The sequence below is a fragment of the Camelus ferus genome, chromosome 9, assembly GCF_009834535.1.
Source record: "Camelus ferus isolate YT-003-E chromosome 9, BCGSAC_Cfer_1.0, whole genome shotgun sequence".
NCBI lineage: Eukaryota > Metazoa > Chordata > Mammalia > Artiodactyla > Camelidae > Camelus > Camelus ferus.
The window spans coordinates 13,287,972-13,310,637 of record NC_045704.1 but is presented as its reverse complement, the minus strand read 5'-3'; the positions used below and the strand labels follow the sequence as shown (position 1 = coordinate 13,310,637).

Sequence of the window (22,666 nt, the reverse complement as noted above, 5' to 3'; positions counted from 1 at the left end):
AGGCTCAGTCCCGCCCCCGCAATCGACTAGAGGGATGTGGGATTCGCCCCGCCCACGGCTCGGGGGCGGTCCCCAAGATCTGCCCCGCCCCCAAGTGACGGGCGGGGTTCCAGGTCTTAGTCCCGCCCGGTTAGCTTCTAGTCGCTGACTTCCAGGCTCGGGGGGGCGTGTCCAGGGCGGGGCTGGTCTGTCTGTCTCAGACGAGCGCGAGCTTTAAGCTGCCATAGTTGGAGTTCTCGGTGCGGTAAGCTTGTGGCACGCTGTAGATGCCTGACACGGGCTTCCAGTGGGCGCCGCCCCAGGGCAGCTCTAGCGGGCAGAAACGGTCGAGCCGGTGGAGTGGGTGCAGCGGGGGTCTGTAGGATTCCTGAGCCAGAGACAGCGCCCCGCGATGCGGCACAGCTGGTGTCATCAGGCTGCCGCGAGGCACGCGGATTTTCGGTGGCCGAGGCAGCCGAGAAGAGTGCGGACTGGGCTGCTGCTTCGGGCCGTGGCCCCAGACCTGGGGCGTCTCCTCGAAGCTCCAGTAGGTCAGCGAGTCCTTGGGAGGGCATCCCGACAACTCCTTGCTGTTGGGGGTTGGGGTGGAGGCAGGATGGGGAGGGCACAGCTGGATCCACGGGATGAGGCTGAGGTTCAGACCTCAGGACCTGAGGAGGCTGTGGAACTCCTGCGTTTCGAGGCGAGGACACATTTGTAGGAATCGGGGACCCTTTAGGAAGCATGGGGATGGGGACTCCTAGCCTGGATTCCTGCATCCTCGAGGTATTTAAGGGCCTGGAATCTAGGACTTTCGCATCCTTGGAAAGGAGTATCTGGGGACTCAAATACCAAAGGAGGCCTGTCCTAGACCCTCAGAGCCACACCCCTAGATCCAGAACTCCCTCTTGGGCCCTTTGCAGGCTTCATGTTCCTGAGAGTTGATACTAAGGATACCAGCACCCCCCCCCCCTTGAAAAAAGTAGGGGCTGGGTTCTTGCACGTGCAGGCTGAAAGCCAAGACTACTGAGTCAGACCGGGGAGCCAACACCAGGTGACTCGGGGTCCCACCAGCCTATGAGGGGGCTGTGCCAAGCGAGAACCAAGGCTCACTTCGAGTAGGCCTTGAAGTCCCGAGCCGTCGTGGTCAGATAGGGCTGATGGCGATCCAGGATGCCCTGGTCAGATACTGTGAAAGGCCGGCCGGCCAGTTTGGAATTCTTCGTCCAGGGGATTAGAGCCTGAGGAGGGATTAGCAAGAAAGTTTTCAAACCCCATTCCATGCCCTGTGTCCCAGACTGAGAATTTCTCTTCCTTCTACCTCAACAGCTCTTCTGAACCAGGCCCAGACACCCGCTGCCAGAACCAGAATCCTTCCTGACCAATCGCACGCCAGTGCACTTCAGCATCGGTCCCCAAATCAGAACTCTTACTAGCCTCACATCCAAAATCCAAATACTTTCTGCCTGTCTAAGAACACAAAGCCAAGCCCCCAGCCACCAAAAAGCCTCCCCGGCTCTGCCCCAGACTCCAACCGTCCAGGTCCCGCCACTGGAATTCAGCAGTGCCTTGGGCAACCATTCCTCCTTACTTCACCCAAACCGGCAAAGCCTAGCAACGCCTCCAGCCCCAAATGAGTCTCAGAATATTCAAGCTCCGCCCACACGTCCTGTCCGCCGCCTAGTTCCGCCCCCAGCCTCAGTACAGCCTCCTAGGCCCGCCTCAGGGTTTACATGTTGCGCCTCCAGCCTCAGAGCTGGGGTTTCTGGTTTCCAGTCCCCTCTTCCTCTGGCCTCACCTACAAAGGTCCCAGCCCCTCCCCCAGTGTACATAACCTTCTGATTTGGCCCCAGACTCTCTGGCCACACCTCTAGACTTAAAATTCCTTCCGAACCCGCCCCAGGGTCTCAGTTGGGTCCCTAGCCTCTAAGACCCCCTAACCCCTCCCCGGGCGCTCCAAGTTTTGCCAGACCCTGCCAGTGCGGTCTTAGCTACCTGGGAAGGACCCCCGCGGTGGTGGTCTGCAAGCTCCAGGGGCTGGGGACCGACATGGGTGGTGGAGGGCGGCTCCAGGCCGGGCCAGCCGGTGTACTGCGCCCTAGTCTCACTGCACTGGTACTTTGTGGTCAGAGGGAGGCGCCAGCCGCGGTGTCTGAGCTGGGGAAGGCGACGCGGGGACCCAACGTGAGGGTGCACGGGATTCCAGGGCGGTCCCCAGCCCTGTCTCCCGTGGATCTGGGCATCCCAGAGCCTTACTTTTTCCCCTAAATCCTTGATCCCCACAGTCCGCCTGGGGTCCGCAAGATCTGGGGCCTCGGGCTGCGCATAGGGCCCACCGTGGGTCTTGGGCACACAAGCTGAGCCCGAGGTTGTCTCCCATCTGCTGATGACCTCGTCGAAAGCCCAGATATGCAAATCCTGCTTTGCGGCTGCGGGCAGGGGCTCCGCGACCGTGGACTGGGGAGAAGGTGGGGGACGTCAGCTGAAAGGACATGGGAATCTGGCCCGCCATCCCTGATCTCTTCCAGTGAGTCCCCAGGCCTTTCCTCCCCTGGCCCCTCTTCTCTCACACCCAAGACTCTGGGACCCTTCTCCTTCAGTCAGACAGGAATTTAAGCCCCCAGTCCCCTTTTCTCTCAGCAGGTGTTTGGATCGCCAGGCCCCTCCTTCAGTCTGGGCCCCAGTTTCCTCTTGGCCTAGAGCCTAAGGTCCTCTCACCTGCACAGTGGGCGGAGGAAAGGGCACGGGCGGGATAAAGCGGTGAGCGACGCCACTGCTGGTGAGATGCCAGTTGGGCCAGAATCCAGGTACCTCAGTCCCAGAGATGGGAGACCAGGGGGCACCATAGCGCAGAGCTAAGTTCCGACCCGCCATGGTCCCATCCCCGCCCGGTAGCCTAGCAGAAGCAGGCTTGTTGTTGCTGTTGCCCCAGGTAACAGAACCCGCCCACCCTGAACTCACCCAATGAAGGGGCCTGCAGGCCTGTGGATGGATGGATGAAGTGAGAAAGAGACCCAGGCCTGGAGGGACAGGGACTCTGAGAGAGGGGTACAGAAACTCAGAGAAGTGGAGTGAGGGAGACCCAGAGGGAGAGGAGGGCAGAAACGGGAGAGGACGAAGAAAGAGAAGTTCAGAGTTTAGAGAGTTTTGAGACACAGAGACCTGGGGTGGGGGGTGGCATGTAAGAGAGCCAGAAATTGAGGAACAAAAGGGGAGGACAGAGCCACCCAGAGCATCAGGGAATCCTGGAAAAACACCCCCCATTCCTTTAGGGATCCAGTCCTCTTGGCCACCTCCTCCCTCTGCCAGGACAGCCCACCTTCAGGGGGGAAGGAGTTGGGGTAACGATTTCCAGACTTCCCTGGGGCTTGCCCCCCCTCCCTGCATGTGCTGGAGGAGTCAGCATCAGCTTCTTCTGTCCTGCCTGCCTTTGATTTGGTTGAAAACTTCCACCTGGGTAGGGGGTGGGCGAAGCGGGGAAGACCCACAGGGAAGTAGACAAAAAAGAGGGGGGTGTGGAAAGAGCTTGGATAAATAAGAAAGAAACACATACAAGAATTCATGTGAGACAGTGAGAAACAGGGACAGAGTGCTACTGACCCAGAGATGACGGGACAGGAATTTGAACAGAAAAGGAAGCAGCAGAAAAGAGAATGGGAACCACAGACCTAGAACACAGAGATGTAGAAACAAAGGCAAAAGAATGTGTGTGTGTTTGCACGCGTTGGCAACAGGTGTGAGGCTATGGTGTGGTAATAAACAAAGGGGTGTCCTGAGGGTGTGTGTTCTACCCCTGACTTCCCTTGTCACTTCCTCACTTTAAAGCCCTTTTGGTTAATGTCTCTGCCTCCTCAGCCCCCGTTAGCTCATCCCACTAACCCATTCTTCAGACAGGGAAAACAGGCTGCCTTCTGTAGCCTGGCCCAGATTCCCACTGACTCCTTCATTCAGGCTTCTGGGGCCACTTCTTCTGTTGGATTTTCCTGGCTCACTCCAGGCTGACCTATGTCCAAATGACCCCTGATCCCCGTGGTCAAAACCTTATGCCCTACTCAGGCTGGACAATGTTGAGATCTCTTTCTTTCAGAGTATAGGATAAAGGTTGGGAAGAGAATGGCTCGTAAACTTCCTGACTGCCTTTCAATCAACTTTGCTTGTGCTCTTACTGTGATGCGTGGCTCACTACCTCAACACAGAACATTCTAAGCCAACACTTGCCCCATGTGACCAAGTAAGATGTCTCATTCGAACCCTAGTTCCCAACTACTTGCTTACATGTTCCAGTTTTTATGCTTCTCTTCTTAACATAGCCCTTCCTTGTTATGCTCTCCAGGGTGGGCGAAGTGATGCCCTCTGAAATCACATGGTCATCAACTCAGAAGGTGAGGGCTTTCAATGGTCAAATCCACCAGAGCTGATCTGACAAGTTGTATATTAGAGCTGATAAACAGTACACACTCAAAATATTGGCTATCATCATCATCATCATCATCATTACCTTCAAGTTCATCCAGAAGAACTCCTATTCATCCTTCAAAACCCCATTTGTTCACCATTTGTCTTGCCCAGATTGAGCTCTCAAAAGTCAGAGAGCTGTTATTTTTGTGACCATTTGACAAGTTCCCAAACTGAGGCCACAACAGCTGGGCCACCTCTGAGGTCTTACAGCAACCAGCTCTCCTCTTCCTCTGCCTGCCCAGTTCCTGGGTAGGGGCCCTCAGGCCCGGCCAGTCCGGCTGAGAAGCGTGCAGACGCAGGCAGTGTCAATTCGAATCCATCGCCAGCCCACACGACCCTGGGCATCAGTGGTCAGTGCCCGCACATAGGACTGCTTGGCCTTACACTCAGACATCCAGTGCCTCCGGTCCACACCCCGGCAGCCCCCTCCATCCCCACCGGGGCCACCTTCCCCAGTGCTGTCAGCCTTGCAGCGGGTTTCGAAGAAGTACTGGCGAAGGGGACTGCCACCAGCTGCAGGCACCTCGCCCAGCACCTCCACCTCACGGCCACGCAGGTCCACGGCAGTCCGGCGGTCTGTCACCCAGCCGCTGACTGCATCACACACAGCCAGCTCTCCCCGGCGACTCGCTGGTGCTGTCTCACTCACCCCCCGCCGACTGCGGTTGGCTGGGCTGCCGGCTGGCTCCCCGAAGGCCCCAGCCTCTAGCAGGAAGAGCAGAGGGGGCCCCGTGGGGGTACCCCTCGACAGGGCTACTCGGGGGGACAAGAGGTCCCACTCAGGGGCTGGAAATGGGGGCAGTGGTGAGGGTGGGGGATGGGGCTCCATTGGGACACTGGGGAGGAGGAAAAGTAGGAGGATGGGGAGGGAGCCTGAGGGGTGGGGGAGCATCTCGCTGAGCACCTGAGGATAGAGAGAGGGGAGCTGGAGTTAGACAGGAGGATATAACAGAAGGGAGGGACAGAAGGGAACTCCAGGGGGACCTGTGTGCCAGAACCACAGGGAGACCCCTTTCTAGAACCTTGGGGGACACTATATTCTAGGACTTTGATAATGATCAAATTCTAGAGTAATCATAATTATTCTACTATTATTACTAACTATAGCCAACAAATGGGGAAATACAGGCTCAGAGAGGTTAGTGACTTGCACCAGGTCACACAGCCAGCAAATGCCAGAGGTGGGGCTTGAACCTAGTCTGAGCAACTCCACTCTGACATCCTGCCTCAACAATACCAATGAACCCTAAGTCCTGCAGCCTGGAGGAGGTTTGAGGTTCCAAAATTCTGAGAAAGGTCATATTCTGGAATCTTAGGGAGACCCAAGTTCAACTCAAAGCTGCTACTGAGAAGGCAAGACACTTGCTATCAGGTGGGGTGCCAGTTTCCCTGTCCATGAAATTGACCCAGGGCTGAGAGATGCTGGCAAGGGCATGGATATTGCAGATTCTCTAGAACATTCTGGAAGCCTGTGGGTTCTGGAAAAAGGTGGCCTGGAGAGGACTGAGAAGCGACGAGGTGGTTACCAGACCTGTCAGCACCTCCTCCACCTCCGAGCTCCAGGGCTGGGGGCCCCCAGGCTCCGGGGAGCCCCTGTGGGGGACGCAGGACGCCACCTCCTTCCTGACATCTCAGGAGAGGGAGGGGGCAACCACCTAGGGGAAGAAGGAAACAGGCAGGTTAGAGGCAGGTGGGGCAGGAGGCCTGAACACTCCCCTTCTCCGTGTTCCTCTTAAAGTGTAGGGTACCAAGAGTCAAGGCTGCACCCCCTACTCCCAGAGGCCCCTGCCCTGCTCAGGTGATGGTTCCTGGATGGAAAGCAGATGGGGGGCGGAGAGGGGAGGGGAGGGGAGGGGCTGAGGATGGAGGAGGCTGGAAAAGATTACATCCTCCTCAGCTCATTCATCTCTCAGACGGGGTGGGGGTGGGGCTGGCCTGGACACCCGGGTCCCCGAGGGCCCACACTCAAGAAGCCCTGGGTCCCCGAGGCTGCTTCCTGGAATGTTCTCTCCTCACAGGACAGGCCAGGGCCCGTCCAAGACTTCTACTGCACATACCTGGAGTAGCTGCCTGCCCTGGCTGGGAGATGGGGGAATGGGAAGGGAGAAATGTGAAGAGGGACACATGTTGACCCAACCAGAACCAGAAGTGGAGGTTCCCAGCTGCCTCTTCCCTCATATCAGGAGTCCTGGTCCCCAGTGGCCTCCCGCCTCAGATCAGGAGTCCTGGTCTCCAGCTGCCCCCTTCCTTTGGAGTCCAGACTATCACCCCCTCCTCCCTTAGACCCAAGAGCCCTGGGCCCCAGCTGCCTCCTCCTTCAGGAGCCCAGGCATCCAGCTTCCACCCTCAGATACAGGAGTCCAGGCCCCCAAATCCCTTTTCTCAGACCCAGGAGTCCAGACCCCCAGTGCCCTCCTCCCTCGGACTCTGCAGTTCTGGAGTTCAGGTCCCTCCTCCCCAGGTACTGAGAAATACGGACTCCTAGGACCCTCCGCCCCCAGAAGGTTTAGCCGGGGGTCTGGACTTCTGGGGTCCTGCTGGGGGTGACGGGCGGTCCATCTGGGACACTTTACTCCTGCCTCAGTTTCCTCCGCGAAGCCCCGCCCCTGCCGGCCCCGCCCCCGTACCTCCCTACCCGGGGGCAGGGCGATCCAGACGCCGGAATCCCGGGGAAGGAGGCGTGGAGGCTCTTACCTGGGGCGCCCTCCTCGGCTCCCCTGGCTGCCCCTGGCGCTGCGGCGGCGGCTCCTCCTCCTCCTGCTCGCCGGCTGCAGAGACGCCCGCTCGCCCGCCGGCTCCTCGCTGCACACGCTCTGGAGGGCCCGGGTCGGGGGCGGGGGCGGGGCGGCGCCCGACGGCGGAGGAGGGGCCGGGGGATCCCGCCTTCCACACGCGTGCCGAGACCTCGGCAGCCCGGCCTGGCTCCCTCAGCCCTCGGCCCGCCTCAGTCCCAGGAGGCCAGGCGCCAACCCCCTCCTCCCTCAGACTCAGGAGTCCGGGCCCCCAGCCCCCTCCCTCGGACCCCGGAGTCCAGACCCTTCAAGCCCCCTCCTCCCTCAGACCCAGGAGTCTGGGCCTGAGATTCTTTTGCGTACTTTTGCCAGTTAAGTGTCAATCCCCGGGCAGATTCCCACTCTCTGCTCTCATCCCCAGCTCTCCCAGGAGCTCCAGGCCAGACATTAACCAGCTGGGCTTGGGCAGAGATAAGGCCCGAGGCCCGAGGGGACGGTGGGGTGGATGTGGGGGGCTCTCCCACATTGTCGTCTCTGCTGGAATTTCCTGGGTGGGGACTGGGGAGAGGGTCTTGTCCTGAGTTCAGATAAGAGAAATTCAAGGTGTTACAGGACTCGGAGATAGACAAAGATATGATTTGGGAAGAGAATGACCTGCTTAGAGAAAGAAAAGGGATAGTGACAGATGAAGGGAGACTGGAAAAGGGACAAAAACAGAGAGGAAGAGGGGACAGACGCCAAGAGAAAGAGGGGGACAGAAACCCAGAAAGAGAAGACACAGACCCAGAGAAAGGGGGAAAGACACACTGAGGAAAGGGGACAGAATCCCACAAAGTGGACAGAGACCCAGAGAAAGAGACCTTAAGACAGAGGGAGATCAGACAGGAGTTGGAGTCCCAGGACAGACCTACTGTGGGGCCCTTCACCCTACCCCTGAGCTATTTTCAGGAGGAAAGCTGACACCCGCTTTGGGTGGGTGGGGGGGTCACCCCGTACCCCTCCCTCATCCTAAATATAGCATGGCAAGGGGGCAGGAAGGGTGTCCCCGGATTAGGGTGTTCCCCTCACCTCTTGCCATCCCAGCCAAGGCCACATAGAAGGCGGCCGCAGTTGTTTATTGGGGGTGGGGGAGGGGCACTTCCCAGACTTTGAGTGTCCACTCAGGTCACTTCCCTGACCTCTCCATGCTTCCCGCATCCCTAAGCACCCAACGTGCCCCACCCCCCACCAGAGGATCTCTGTGGAATCTCCAGTCTCTAATGGGGTAGGAGGGGTGAGTTTTCACAGAAGAGTTAACTGGGAAACAGTCTCTGTCCCCACCCTCTCTCTCTGAGTCCCTATCCCCTCTTCTCTCCTGCTCTCCCAACTCCCCTTGGGCATCTCTGTCCTCTCGCTGGGTCTTGGGTCCTCTCTGCATGTGTCTCTTCCTCAGGTCCCTGTACTGGGCTCTGTGCCTGCTTCCCAGACTCTGCCTTGTGTCTGTCACCATGGAAGGGGAGACGGTCTGTCTCCGTTTCTGTCTCCAAATGTGCCTTCCTCTCCATTTCAGAGAGAAGTGTTATATTATTTAAAGGTTATATTATTTTCGACCTTTATCAAACTCTTCCCACAATCTGTCCCTTCTTCTCTCGCTCTGTGAAAAAGGTGGTTGGATTAAATCAGGGGGTTCCAGACTGAATTTCCTAGCTGCTTTCTGAGTTGCCAAGAGAGACTCCGTGAGGGGAACGTCCCCCTCAAACAGCTCCCTTCTGATACGACACTCTTGCTTCTAAGTAAGCTTTCATTTGACCAAAAAAGAAAGGGGGAGGGGGTTAGAGCTAAAAATAACAATGACAACTCTCTGTAAACCACTGAATGGATTTTAATAAATTTATACAAGTACTTTGAATAATACCTGCCACATAGGAAGTCCTATATGTGTTAGTGATTTAACCGTCCTCTTCGTCCTCCAAATGCCCTTTTAGTACTGAAAGATCTCTGAAAAGGTTTTGTGACCTTGGATAACACCCTGCCCTCTGAGCCTCGGTTGCCTCATTTGTGAGACGTGAAGCTGTTGGACTGGGGAGGTCCTGTGTGTACCGGCAGGCGGATGGGGACATGTGGGGTCACGCGGCTGGCCACAAGTCTTGGCCCCCGGGGACATGCCATGGGACCTCGGGAAGCCACTCCCATGCTCTGAGAATCTGGTTTCTCCCCAGGAAAAGAGAGCGGGCCCTGAAGCTCGTCTGGCTGACTTCTTATGCTGCAGGAGGAGGGGGTGGCTTGCCATGATTTGGGATTCCTTTGTGATCCTATGGAAGAGAGACAGCGTTTCTCTTGGGTTCAGTTCGGGGGCACTGACTTTTTCTGCCTGTTTCTTTTCTGGTTCTCTTTCTCTGGGGTGCTCTGGTCTCTTTCCAACTCTGGGTCTCTGATCCTCTCTCTCTGGGTGTCTGACACCCGCCCCCCTGGGTCTCTATCTCCTTCCTCTGGGTCTCTGTCTCTTCTTTGGGTATCTCTTCTTTCTCTGGGTCTCTATCCCTCTCCAGCTGTCTGTCCCCCTCTCTTGAGTTTCTGTCCCCCCATCATGTTGGGGGGGACAGGGACAGAAAGATTTTCTCCAAACACTTTCTACAAACACTTTCTCCCCATTTCCCCTGCCCTTGTGGCTCTGATCTCCATTCAAGAGTCTGTAAGCCAAACTCTGTGGAGAAGACAGGTGGAGAAGAGGTTTGAATGGCAAAACAAAGCAGATGTGGGGTAAATGGAAGGAGCCGCTACATCTTCCTAGTTTATCCAGAGTCCCTCTGCATGAACACCTGAATCTACAGCCCCCAGCCCTGCCCCTTACAGTGAGTGACACTGGGCAAGCCAGTTCAGTTTGCCCACACACCACATTCGCTCCTTGATACATGATTCCTTCTCAGTGCTCTTATCCTTGGGTCCTAGTACTGCTACTAAATGCAAACACAAACCAACATGGCCCTATGGAGCTCATACATACAGTTCAACTTAACCCAACATTCCTGCAGGACTCAACGATACAACTTGTAACTCAACTCAGTACGGCCCTATGAGACTCAAAACAGTTGTACCACCCAACTGAACTGGCCCCACAAGACTCACATGATTATACAACTCATTATGACTCAACTCAGCGTAGCCCTGAGAAACTTCCAGCCACATAACTCTACACAATTCAGCACAACAGAACCCTGAAAGACTCCCATGGTCATACATTCCAACCCAACTTAACCTAATGTGACCTAGAAAGCTCCCATTTTATCACTTGACTATTTGTATTTCTACATAACTCACAAGTTCACAGAACCTAAAATAACATGGCCCTAGAAGGATCATAAAGCCACACGGTTTCCACCATGTCTCAACTCAACTCCACAACACTATGCAGTCCCAACAATGCCATGGGTGACCACCTTAGCATGGCCCTAGGGGATTCATAAAACCACAGAGTCCTGCACAATGCAGTTGGACAAGACTCACCCAGACTCGCCACCTAACCCAACCCAACATGGAACTAAGAAACTCACAAAACTATGTGACCAAACCTATCTCAACACTACCCCAAAGGCTCCACAAGTTTTGCACAGCCCAATGCAATACAAACCAATGGAATCTCCCCCTCAACTCAGCACAAGCCATTGCCATTCATTGTCACCTAAGGAGGTACCCACAGGAGCTACCAAACCACAACTCAAGACCCAACAAGATTTAGTGTTCCCAGCTCATTACCACCTAACTTAGTTCTTCCTAAACCCAACCCCCTCCCCCCATCTTCCCCTCTGCCCCTCCCTCCATCCCTCCCTCCAAGGAAACATGAGGTCCCGCAGACCTCAACTGTCCCTCACACTTCAGTGACCATATGTTTCCCAGGGGGTGCCCAGAGTGGAGGTGGTAGCTCAGGCACCTCTCGATCCACCAAACCCCCATTGACCTTGCCCTCCAGTGGGCCACAGGGCTGTGTGTCCACATGGCTGAACATCCCAGCCTCTTCACCCTCTGTCTCCCGGTGGTAAAAGTAGCTGAAGTTGGAGACAATAACTGGAACAGGCAGGGAAATGGTCAGCACGCCTGCGATGGCGCACAGAGAGCCCACTATCTTGCCACCCACAGTGACGGGTGCCATGTCTCCATAGCCAACTGTGGTCATGGTGACCACTGCCCACCAGAAGGACTCAGGGATGCTGGTGAAATGGGAGTCTGCCCGGTCAACCTCAGCAAAGTAGACTGCGCTGGAGAAGAGGACCACACCAATGAAGAGGAAGAAGATGAGGAGGCCCAGCTCACGCATGGAGGCTCGTAGGGTCTGGCCCAAGATCTGCAGGCCCTTGGAGTGTCGGGACAGCTTGAAGATGCGGAAGACGCGCACTAGTCGGATGACTCGAAGGATGGCCAATGACATGGCTGGCTGGCCCACCCCCCGCTGCCGGGCCAGCTCGGTACCCAGTGCCACAAAATAGGGCAGGATGGCCACGAAATCGATGAGGTTCATCACATTCTTGAAGAAGGCTGTCTTGCTTGGGCAGGTTGCCAGGCGCACCAGCAGCTCGAAGGAGAACCAACAGATGCACAACGTCTCCACCACAAAGAACGGGTCATCGAAGGGCAAGCGAGGTGTGGGTCCAGGCACTGGGCTGGAGCCGTTCAGTCGAGCCGGGAACTGTAGGGAGGAAGAGATTCAGGGAGGACCATGCCAGGGCTGGGACACACTGGAATGGCCATATTCAATGTTTAAATATTCAACTACTTCTTTAAAAATTGGTCAATAGCTGCTTTCCCTAGAACCCCAGTGACCCAGCTGTCACAGACTCCTTCCCAGGACCACAGGGATCATCCCTGGAAGGCTGACTTTAGGTTCCTTGATCCTTCACTGGCAAGGCCTCCTGAAATGATGCTTGAGTAGGGCTGAACCCCTTCCCTCCCAAAATCTGGCCCCCAGCTGATTTTCCAGATGAGGGGGGCCCTGCCCTGGCCCCACTCCCTTGTGCCCTGCCCTCCCCAAACCCAGCCCAGACCTTATCTGTATGTCAAAATCCGGGCCCCTCCTCTCACTGCTCTCAGTTTGACTTTTTTATGATGGAGTCCTCTTGACCCAGCCCTTAAGCCCCATCCATCATCTTCAGCTCCTTCAGCCGCTTTCAGGACCCAGATCTCTCCACCTCCAGCCCATCCTTACCATTGGGAACTGCCAGCCATATAGACCCCTTATTTTTCAGGCTCCCCTTAAATTTGCGAGGGGAGATAATTAGGTTTATTTATTTTAAGTGGTGGTACTGGGGGTTGAACACAGGATCTCATCCATGCTAAGCATGCGCCCTACCACTGAGCTATACCCTCCCTCTCAGTTTCGATTTCTTAATGTACCTGTCCTCTAGCCCTCCTGCCCTCCACAAGCCATGTTTCTCCCCTACCTCATCTCCCCCCTTCAGATAGGGCAGGTCCTCCTAGCCAGATCCTCAGGCTATATCTTCCTGCCCCCAGCCCATTTTTTCACGGTAGAGTCCCCTGGTCAGGCACTACCCCTGGGTTGCCCACCTCTCACGGCCCCTTGCCCATCTATGATTGGCTAGGTCTTCCCACCCAGGCCCCCCAATGCCCTGACCACCCAGATCCAGGCCCCACCTTCCTGAGATGCCCCGCCTCCCATTGCCCCTTACCCCATCTTATGATTGGTCAGGTCCCTGTGGACCCCGTCTAGCTCCTCCCAAACCCCGCCTCTTCCCATTCAGGCCCCGCCCCCTCACCGGGCCAGCGGCAGCCACCGCGGCGAGCCCCGGGTTGTCGCGGTCATCGCGGAAGTCGGGCAGTGTCTCGAGGCAGAAGACGACGATGGAGACAAGGATGACAAGCACAGAGACGACGGCGAGCACGCGCGCGGCCTGCGAGCTCTCGGGGAACTCGAAGAGCAGCCAGAGCTGGCGCGCAAAGGCGCGGCGGGGCAGTGGGCGCTCGGACGGCAAGGGGCAGCCCTCGTCCTCGCGCAGGCGCGCTAGCGCCGCCGCGCCCAGACCGTAGAAGGCCACCTCCTCCAGGAAGACGTCGAGTGGCACGTGCGCCGGCCGCCTCAGCCGGCCGCCGGACTGGTAGTAGTAGAGCACCGCGTCGAAGCTGGGCCGGTGCCGGTCGAAGAAGTACTCGCGGCGCGCGCCGTCGTAGAAGCGGCTGCGGCGCACCGGGTCCCCTAGCAGAGTGTCCGGGAAGCGGCCCAGCGTGCGCGCGCGGGTCTCGAAGCGCAGCCCGGCCACGTTGAGCACCAGCCGCTCGCAGCAGCCGCATGGCGGCGGGCACCGCGGCTCCATGGCGCGCGCAGCCCCGGCGACCCGCGGACGGACGTGTGGCCCCGACGCCCGACCCGGCCCGGCCCGGCCCCTCCTCGGCCGCCGCCGCCGCCGCCGCCCCAGCCTGGTGTCCGGTGTCCACGCGTAAAAATAGCCCGGCCGTGCGGCCAGGGCGCGGGGGAGGGGGCGCCGTGACCCTGGCGGGGCAGAGGGCGGCCGCGCGCCCTCTGCCGGGGCGCCCGCCCCTTCCCCCAAGCCGCCGCCGGGCTGTGCTTTCTCCGAGTCCATCCAGTCTTCACATCCCCTTTCCCTCTGTCTCTCTGTCGCCTGCGATCTCTGTCCTGCGTCTCTCCGGATTTCCATGTGTGTCTCGTCTATTTTTTTTTAATGAGTATCTGAGTCCCTCTGTTGCAGTCACAAATTTCCATCTCTTTCTGTCTCTGTCTGTCTCTCTCCTCTTGTATGCCTCCGCATCTAGCTATGTATCCTTCTGTATTTCTGACCTCAGGAATGTATCTCTGAGTATCTCAACGGGTCATTTATCTCTGAGTTTTGCCGTTCTAGGGTCACCTGTGCCTGGGGATTCCTGTCAGTCTCTGTGTCTTGGTCTCTCGGAATCTCCGTCTTCGTTTTGATTCTTGGATCTCTGTCTGTTTATCTCTTGTCTCCCTTGGACTCTGTCTCTTCTCTGGGTCTCTTTTCTCTCATTATCGTTCAGCCCTTTGGGTCTTTCTTTCCCTGTATCTCTGAATTACTGCAAGTCTCTGTCTCAGGGCCTCTGGAGGACTCAGGGTCTCCGGAGTCCTATCTCTGAATCTCTCTCTGTCCATCATTCGAGGTTGATTCTGCCACATCCTGGTGGTGGCCCCATCCTAGGGACGCTCCAGCAGCTGCGATCACAAGCATGTGCCCCCCCCCCACACACACACACACCGGGTCCCCTCGCTCGGGTCTCCCCCGGGATCTCCACCTGAAGACATTCTGACCCAGCAAGGCCTGGGCCGTAGCCCTGAATAGTGCAAAAGGAGACCGGGCCTACCAGGAACAGGTGGGGGGTGGGCTGGAGAGATGCCGCAGGGTCACTCAAAGGGGCCGAAGGACAGACAGACGATGGCCTTCCAGCCACCGGTGTCCTATGACACCGCTTAAAAATAGCCCCTTCGGATGCGCTTGAGGGGAACTGGTGCGGATTGGTCACCCGGACTCCAAGGAATGAGGCCCTAGGCGCCCTCTGCTGGAGGAGTGGAGAGAGACACTAAAGGTCTTTCTCCTTCCCTCTCTGGTCAGCCCCCTTTCTCCTCTGTCTTCTCTATTTTCTCATTCTCAGAACCTACAGAGACCCCTCTTTGTGGGTTTCTGAACTCTGTGTGTGAACTGACCCCTCCTCCTCCCTGCACCTGCCGCCTGTCTCTTACACCCTCCTACCACTTAGCCTGGCGGTGGGTGTTCCTTTTTGCCCTTTCCAGACAACTCTCCCTCTCTCAGCCCCTTTGAAGCTCAAGTTATCCATGGACACCTCTTCCCAGCCTTCCCTAAAGAACTCATCCCTTCCCCTTCTGGCCACTCCCACTCTCCCGTAGAAGATTTTAGATCCTGGCTCCACATCCATCCCTTTAAAACTACTGTCATGACTTTTAGTCATTTTAATAGCCCCATAGATGATTCTGCCAAAACCTGGCCTGTGATGGATTGTCTTTTCCTAAAAGGGCCATATTTTTTGTGCTACAGTATAGTCCAAACCTCGCCCTATCTTGTGGAGTCTTTGTCCCCGGCTTTTGGTGAGTCCTTCAACTAATAGACCACCTCAAAAGGAACACTGTGTGATTTCTGAGGTTAGAGCCTAAAGGGCAACTTTCCACCCCACCCTTTTCCTTGGGACACTTGTGCAAAGCCTACATGGAGAGGACCCTAGGTTCCCGGGTCCTGACTGGACTCACAGCTGATTACCAGCACTGGCCGGCAGTCACGTGACTGAGCAGTCTTAGAAGAACGTCCTCCCACCCAGCGGGCTACCTGCCCTGATGCTTCTGGAGCAGAGATAAGCCTTCCCCCTCCAAGCCCTGCCAGATCGCAGGCTTGGGGGCTAAATAAATGATCTTTGTTGTTTTCAGTCACCCAGTCTTTGGGTGGTTGGTTACACACACCACAATAATAGATAATCCGAACATGGCCCGTCGGTACTCTGAGCCCATCATCTCTATCCATCCTGCCCTTCACCCTACCCCAGTCTCTTCCTTCTTTCTCTCCTTCTTTCCTTTTTTCTTTCCTTCCTTCCTTCCTTTTCTTAAGTTTTATTGAGCTCCAATTCATTTACCATAAATTTACCCATTTAAAGTATACGACACAAAAGAATGAAATAATACCATTTGCAGTAACATAGATTGACTTAGAGATGATCATACTTAGTGAAGAAAGTCAGACAAAGACAAATATCATATGATATTACTTACATGTGGAATCTTTAAAAAAAATGACACAAATGAGCTTATGTACCAAACAGAAACAGACACAGACATAGAAAACAAACTCATGGTTACCAAAGGGGAAAGGGTGGGGGTTAAGGGATAAATTAGGAATTTGATATGAGAAGATACACACTACTAGATACAGAATAGATAAACTACAAGGTCCTACTGTAGAGCACAGGGAACTATAGTCAATACCTGGTAATAACCCATAATGAAAAAGAAGATAACTGAAAAAGTACATAACTGAATCACTATGCTGTACAACAGAAACTAACACAACATTGTAAATCAACTATACTTCAATTTAAAAAAATAAAGTGTGTGACACAATGACTTTTTCTCTATTCATAAGACTTGTGCTTCCATCACCACAATCAGTTTTAGAACATTTCTGTTGTCCCCCCAAAGAAATTCTGCACCGGTTCTCTGTCATGGTTCCCACTGTTCCATAGTCCACCAATAAAGTCACTCTCTTGTGCATGTCTTTACCTCCTTTGCCTATGACCCCCTCCAGGGCACTGTTGGGGCCAAATCATCACCCTAGTAAATCTTCTCACTTACTTCGTGCCTTCCCAGGGGGCCCTGAGGGGGGCTGGACCCCTGCCTGCCACCCTGCTCCAGGTTCCTCGTCATTGTACCCTCAGCTCCCTCAAGATGGTTGTTACCCATCTTCCTTCTCCTCAAACCCCCACAACACCCAGGCCCTCCTCACCCTCATTTGGTCAGCAGGTCCGCTCACACCTCATTCCCCTGAAAACACAGAAGCTGCCAGAACACTTTATTTCCCCACAGCTCATTCTGTCAGCTGCCCAGATGCTCTGCTTTTCATCCATCCCACCAGACCCAAGACCAACGTCTTGCTTTGTGTCTGGGGTCCCTTTTTCCTGTTCTACCTGCAGACTCTGCTCCAGTCATCACTCCTAATTCTCCTGTGTCATTTGTATGAGAGGCAGAATTATGCCTTCCCCTGCCCCCTGCAAAGATGTCCATGTCCTAATTCTGGAACTTTAGGATATTTTATGTAGCAAAAGGGACTTTATGGATTTGATTAAATTAATTTTGAGTTAGGGAGACTATCGCAGATGATCTGGATGTGCCCATTGTAACACAAGGGTCCTTATAAGAGGGAGGCAGGAAGGTCAGATTCATAGATGATGTGAGGATAGAAGCAGAGGTCAGAGCGGAGAGAAGATGCTACACTGCTGACTTTGAAGATGGAGGAAGGGACCATGAGCCAGGGAATGTAAGTGGCTCCTAGAAGCTGAAGAAGGCAAGGAAATGAATTCTCTCCTAGAGCATCCAGAAGGAACATAGCCCTGTGGACCCATTTTAGAATTCTCACCTCCAGAACTATATCATAATAAATGCATGTGGTTTTAAGCCACGAAGTTTGTGGGAATTTGTTACAGCAGCAATAGGAAACTAACACAGATGGTTCCCCATTCCTCAGTATCATTCCTGTCATTCCTGGGCTATAATAAAATCATTTTGTTTTAATTTGGAAATATTTTCAGACTCACAAAAGAGTTGAAAGATAACAGAGAGTTCATGATACCCTTCTCCCAGTTTCCCACTCATGTTAACAACTTACATTGTTGTGGTTTGTTTGTTAAAATGAAGGAACTGATGAGGAAACTGACATTGGTACAATACTATTGACTACATGATGCTCAGATTGCCTCGGTTTTTTTCCATTCATGTCCTTTCTCCATTCCAGGATCCAATCCAGGATTCCATATGGCATTTAACTGTCATACCCTCTTAGTCCCCTGCAATTCTGCAGTCATTTCTTACTTTTTCCTTGTCTTCAATGACCTCAACATTTTGAAGATTACTGGTCAGTTATTCTGTACTGCTCCTCAATTTACATTTATTTGGTCTTTTATATTTATTGTTTGTTTTTTATTTATTATTATTTTTATTGAAGTGTAGTCAGTTTACAATGTTGTGTTAATTTCTGGTGTACGGCATAGTGATTCAATTATATATTTATATATATTCCTTTTCATATTCTTTTTCACTAGAGGCTATTACAAGGTACTGAATACTGTGCTATACAGTAGGACCTTGTTGTTTATCTATTTTATATATAGTAGTTAGCATCTGCAAATCCTGAATTCTCAATTTATTCATCCACTTCCCCTCCTTTCCCTGGTAGCCATTAGTTTGTTTTCTATGTCTGTGATTGTTTTTGTGTTGTAAATAAGTTCATTTGTGTCATTTTTTTATATTCCACATATAAATGATATTATATGATATTTGTCTTTCTCTGACTTACTTCTTTGGTGTTTTATATTGATTAGATTGAGATTACAGAGGTTTTTGGGGGGAAGAGGGAAAATGGGAGGTGAAGTTCTCTTCTCATCACATCAAACTGGAGGCATAAGATTCTGATATATCTTATCACGAGTGATGTTAATTTTGATCATTTGGTTAGGGTAGCATCTGCTAGGTTTCTCCATTGGAGTTATTACTGTTTTCCCTTTGTAATTAGTGAGCATTTGGGGAAGCCACTTGTTTTGTTCTGTCAAGTTTATTGAGGTTTAATTTATATGCAATAAAATTTACCCTTAATAGTGTACACCTCTATGAATTTTGGCCATGTATAGAGTCAGGTAACTGCCACTACAATAAGAATAAAAAACACATCTGTCCCTCTTTCAAAGTTCCCTCCTTCCCTTTGTAGTCAACTGCTTCCCCCACTTCCAGCTCTTGGAAACTAATGCTCTGCTTTCTCTCCCTCTGTCCTTGTAGTTTTGCCTTTTCCAGAACATCAAATATAGTTGACCTTGAATAATGCTCAAGGTTGGTTAGGAGCTTGGACAGTACATGCAGTTGAAAATCTGAGTGCACGTGGTTCCTCCACACCCACGGTTCCACATCCAGGGATTCAACCAACTGGATGGTTCAGTACTGCAGCTGTTACTCTTGAAAACAATCCACATATGAGTGAACCTGTGCAGTTCAGACTCGTGTTGTTTATGGGTCAACTGTAAGTGATATCATACAGTACAGAGCCTTTTCAATATGGCTTCTTACACTTAGCATAATGCATGGAAGACTGGTTCTTTTCTGCTGCGCGTATCAGTTATTTTTCCTTCTTTTTAAAATTTTTGTTATTATTTTTTTTAATGGAGGCACTGGGGATGGAACCCAGGACCTTGTGCATGCTAAGCATGCACTCTACCATCAGCTATACCCTCCCTCTGGTAGTTCTTTCCTTCTTAACACTCAGTACTATTCCAAGTTATGAGCGTGTGTCCATCTATTTATCCATTCACTGTAGGAAGGACATTTGAATTTCATTTCATTTTTTTAATGCCTTTTTTTGGAGGGGAGGAGGCAATTAGGTTTATTTATTTTAATGGCGGTACTGAGGATTGAACCCAGGACCTTGAACATGCTAGGCATAAGCTTTACCATTGAGCTATACCTTCCCCAACTTAATATATTTTCTATCTTAAAAAAAAAAAAAACAAACCTTCCTTGCCTCTACTTTCCTCTTCCACTATTATTGCTTCTCTCTGCTCCCTTGGCAGCAAAGCTTCTCTAAAGGTTTTTCCCTACCCGAGGTTTCTACTTCATCTCCCATCATCTTGTCAAGGCCATCTACCATGGCCAAACCTCAGTCCTTATGGTCCTGCATTTCTCAGCAGCATGAGACACACTGAACACTGTCTTCTTGAAGCACTTTCCTTCTTGGCTTCCTGGACACCTGACTCTCCTGGGTTTTCTCCTACATTTGCCATCACTCCCCCTCATCTCCTTTACGGGGTCTTCCTGCTTTATCTGAGTTCTGATGGAGGGCCTTGGGACTCAGTTCTCAGACTTCTTCCTTTATCCATCCTTTCTCCCCTCCTAGCTGAGTCCATCCAGTCACATGGCTTCAAATGCTATCTCTACACCAATGACTTCCAAATATAGGTTTCCAGCCTCAAACTCTTCCATGATTGTCATATCTTCCAACTTTCAAGGCCATAGCTCCACCTGAGTGTCAGACATCTTTGGTATGTCCAAACCCAGAACTCCTCCTCGACCATTACACGTCTTCCCTCTCTAAATCAATGGCACCATCAATGAGCCAGTTGATTAGTCAACAAATCTAGGAGCGAGGATTATTATTAAGGGAAGATCAACTTCATTTAAATGTTTTCATTAAACTTGTTATTTTGAAATCATTTCAGACTTACAGGAAAGTTGCCAAAAACGGTACAGAATTCCCATATATCCTTCACCCATCTTTCACCAATGTCAACTTCTTTCATAACCGTACTACAATAATTTGTCAGGAAATTAACAATAATATAATGCTGTTAACCAATAATGCTACAAACCTTATTTGAATCTCACCAGTTTTCCACTAGTGTTCTTTTTCCAGGTCAGAATCTTCTCCAGGATCCCACATTGCATTTAGTCCTCCTTAATTTCCTCTAAGTATTATTTTTAACATCCCTCTTTTCCATACACTCTAATTCCACTCCTATAGCAACTGAATAAGTGAGCCCTACCGTCACAATACATCCTGAATCTCATCACTCCTTTCCACCCCACTGCTACTGTGATGGAGGAAGACACTACGGGGTCTTCTTAGGACAGACTCCCCACCATCTCCTCTGCCTGCTTTTTGTCTGTACAAAAACTTTAGCCAAAGAATAAATTTAACCAGAAAAAAATGAAAAATGAAGAAGCAAAGAAAAGCAGTCAAACAGGACAAAATAATAACAATTTCATCATTAAACACACTCAAGAACCTTTAGTTCCTCCTCAAGGGCTATAGTTAGTATTCTGAGCTATATTTTTGGAGCCGTTTTGCAGATACTGAAACCCCCACCAGGTGGAAGAAGTTACCTACATGATAACCAGACTGTAGCCATGACAAGCTGATCCATCTTGCACAATTTCAAGAACTGTCCTCAAAGAAATGGGAAAAACCCAGTCCTGGAACTAAAGATTAACTGTACTTAAAACAATCAAGATGACACTGATCAGACCACCACAGGACTAACTTCAAGACAATTGTCAGACCTGACTGTGCTGTTCTGCATGTAGCCCCCTCCCTCTGCATATACACCCCAGAGACTCCCCTTTAAAAGCTCTTGTCCCCTGATTGGCAACTGCAAGTTGGCTTTTCTCCATAAGTCCACCTCCTCCCCAGGTTGCTGGCCTCCTGAATAAAGCAACTTTTCCTTTCCTACCAACACCTGTCTCTCCAGTATTGGCTTTCAAGCAGTAAGCAGCCAAAGTGAGTTGGGTAACACTATCATCTCAGCCAAGCCACCATCTCTCCCCTGGAAATTGTAGCCTTCTAAGCATCTACTGTTCTTCTTCAGCCTCTTCTCTACGTTTTTTTTTCTGTCCATCCACCTCCTCCTCCTGAAATGATCTTTTAAGAATGTAAATTAGGTCTGTCCTCCTGATCAAAACTCTTAGATACTTCCTATTTCATTTCAAATAAAATCTGTCCTCTCCCCCAGGTAACACTTGATTCAGTCAAGGATCAGCAATGGCTGCTACAACCATGGGGTGAGAGATGCTTGGGGAACAGAATATTTGCCCAGTGGCAGAGTCTCACTGCTCAGATTACCAAAGGGAAAATGTATCTTTACAAGGAGAGATCTGGCAGTTAGCTCCTTGACCAGGTGACCAAACTCAGCATCATAATAGGGGGACCTCCTGACATTATGCACCTCCCAGATGTGATGCAAATACAAAGCCTGCAGTATCACCACGGAAGCGTTCTTGCCAAAAATGCTCAATGTCAGTCTATTCAAAGCTTCCAACTCAATTTCCATTTTATAGGCAAAACAGGGGTAGTGGAATAAACTAAACACGAGGAAACAATCAGACAAATCCAGAATGTGGGACATTCTACTGGAAACTGCTCTGAACTCTGGGGAAAAACCAACAACTAATGAGAAAAAAAGTGTGTGGGTGTACATGCGTGTATCTATTCTATATTAAAAGAGACTAAAGAGATGTGAACCTTGATTGGCTACTGGTTCGGATTAAAGCAAAATATTTGTGGGTCAATTGGGAAAATCCGAATAGGGGCTGGATAAATATTCTCAGAGGTGAAAATCGTTTTGCGGTTATGTAAAAGAATGTTCTTATTCTTAGGAGTTACATGCTGACGCATTTAGAGACGCAGTGCCTCGGCAATTTACTTTCAAATAGCATAAAAGAAAAATATGTTATTAAAGCAGATTTAGCTTTTTCTTCAAACTTTTTATTTTGAACGAATTTTATAATTACAGAAAAGCTCCAAAAAATAGCACAGAATTCTCACATTGATAAAGCAAATGTGATAAAAAAAATTTTTAAGTAATATGAATTTAGTCATTTAAATTTTGTAATAATTTCTGTAATTATTATTAAACAGGCAATTGAATCTACCCCCAAAACTTAAAATACTTAACTTCTTACAGGTTTACAGGATCCTAAATAACACGGCCGCCAGCTCTCTGCTCTCACAGCCAACAACATGGGATTCCTAAATCAGGGCCTTTGCACTTGCTGTTAACCCCGCCCAGATCTCCCCTCCATCGGGCCTTTGTTCAAAAGTCACCTCTTAAGAAGAGCCTTCCGTTATCACCCTTTCTAAAATAGACCCTCTTTCACTGCCCAACACCTTACTCTGCCCTGTTTTCCTTTATTGTGCTGGCCACTATCCTAAATTAAATTTATTTTTAAAATGCCTTTATTGTCTCCCGCAGTACAACGTACGCTCCAAAAAGGAAAAGACTTTGCTTTA

General features: G+C 51.6%; 2 protein-coding genes across 5 annotated transcripts; both read right to left on the bottom strand.

Annotated features, from left to right (window-relative positions):
- Nucleotides 1-1,041: 1,041 nt before the first annotated feature.
- KCNA7 (potassium voltage-gated channel subfamily A member 7) lies at nucleotides 1,042-14,720 on the bottom strand. Of its 2 annotated transcripts, XM_032485582.1 has the most exons (3): nucleotides 12,914-14,720; nucleotides 11,104-11,829; nucleotides 1,042-1,220 (listed from the first exon to the last, which is right to left on the bottom strand). In XM_032485582.1, exons 1-3 carry the CDS (start codon nucleotides 13,808-13,810, stop codon nucleotides 1,089-1,091), a joined length of 1,755 nt encoding a protein of 584 aa, XP_032341473.1. In that variant the 5' UTR covers nucleotides 13,811-14,720; the 3' UTR covers nucleotides 1,042-1,088. The 2 variants fall into 2 exon arrangements, with proteins under 2 accessions (XP_032341473.1, XP_032341474.1); XM_032485583.1 differs by lacking the exon at nucleotides 1,042-1,220 and having other exon boundaries at nucleotides 9,014-11,829; nucleotides 12,914-14,715.
- Nucleotides 2,283-11,966, bottom strand: NTF4 (neurotrophin 4). 3 transcript variants are annotated; one of them, XM_032485585.1, is made up of 4 exons: nucleotides 11,955-11,966; nucleotides 7,132-7,188; nucleotides 5,969-6,092; nucleotides 2,283-5,341 (listed from the first exon to the last, which is right to left on the bottom strand). In XM_032485585.1, exon 4 carries the CDS (start codon nucleotides 5,327-5,329, stop codon nucleotides 4,697-4,699), a length of 633 nt encoding a protein of 210 aa, XP_032341476.1. In that variant the 5' UTR covers nucleotides 5,330-5,341; nucleotides 5,969-6,092; nucleotides 7,132-7,188; nucleotides 11,955-11,966; the 3' UTR covers nucleotides 2,283-4,696. The 3 variants fall into 3 exon arrangements, with proteins under 3 accessions (XP_032341476.1, XP_032341477.1, XP_032341475.1); XM_032485586.1 differs by lacking the exons at nucleotides 7,132-7,188; nucleotides 11,955-11,966 and adding an exon at nucleotides 6,917-7,103; XM_032485584.1 differs by lacking the exon at nucleotides 11,955-11,966 and having other exon boundaries at nucleotides 4,395-5,341; nucleotides 7,132-7,493.
- Nucleotides 14,721-22,666: the final 7,946 nt, after the last annotated feature.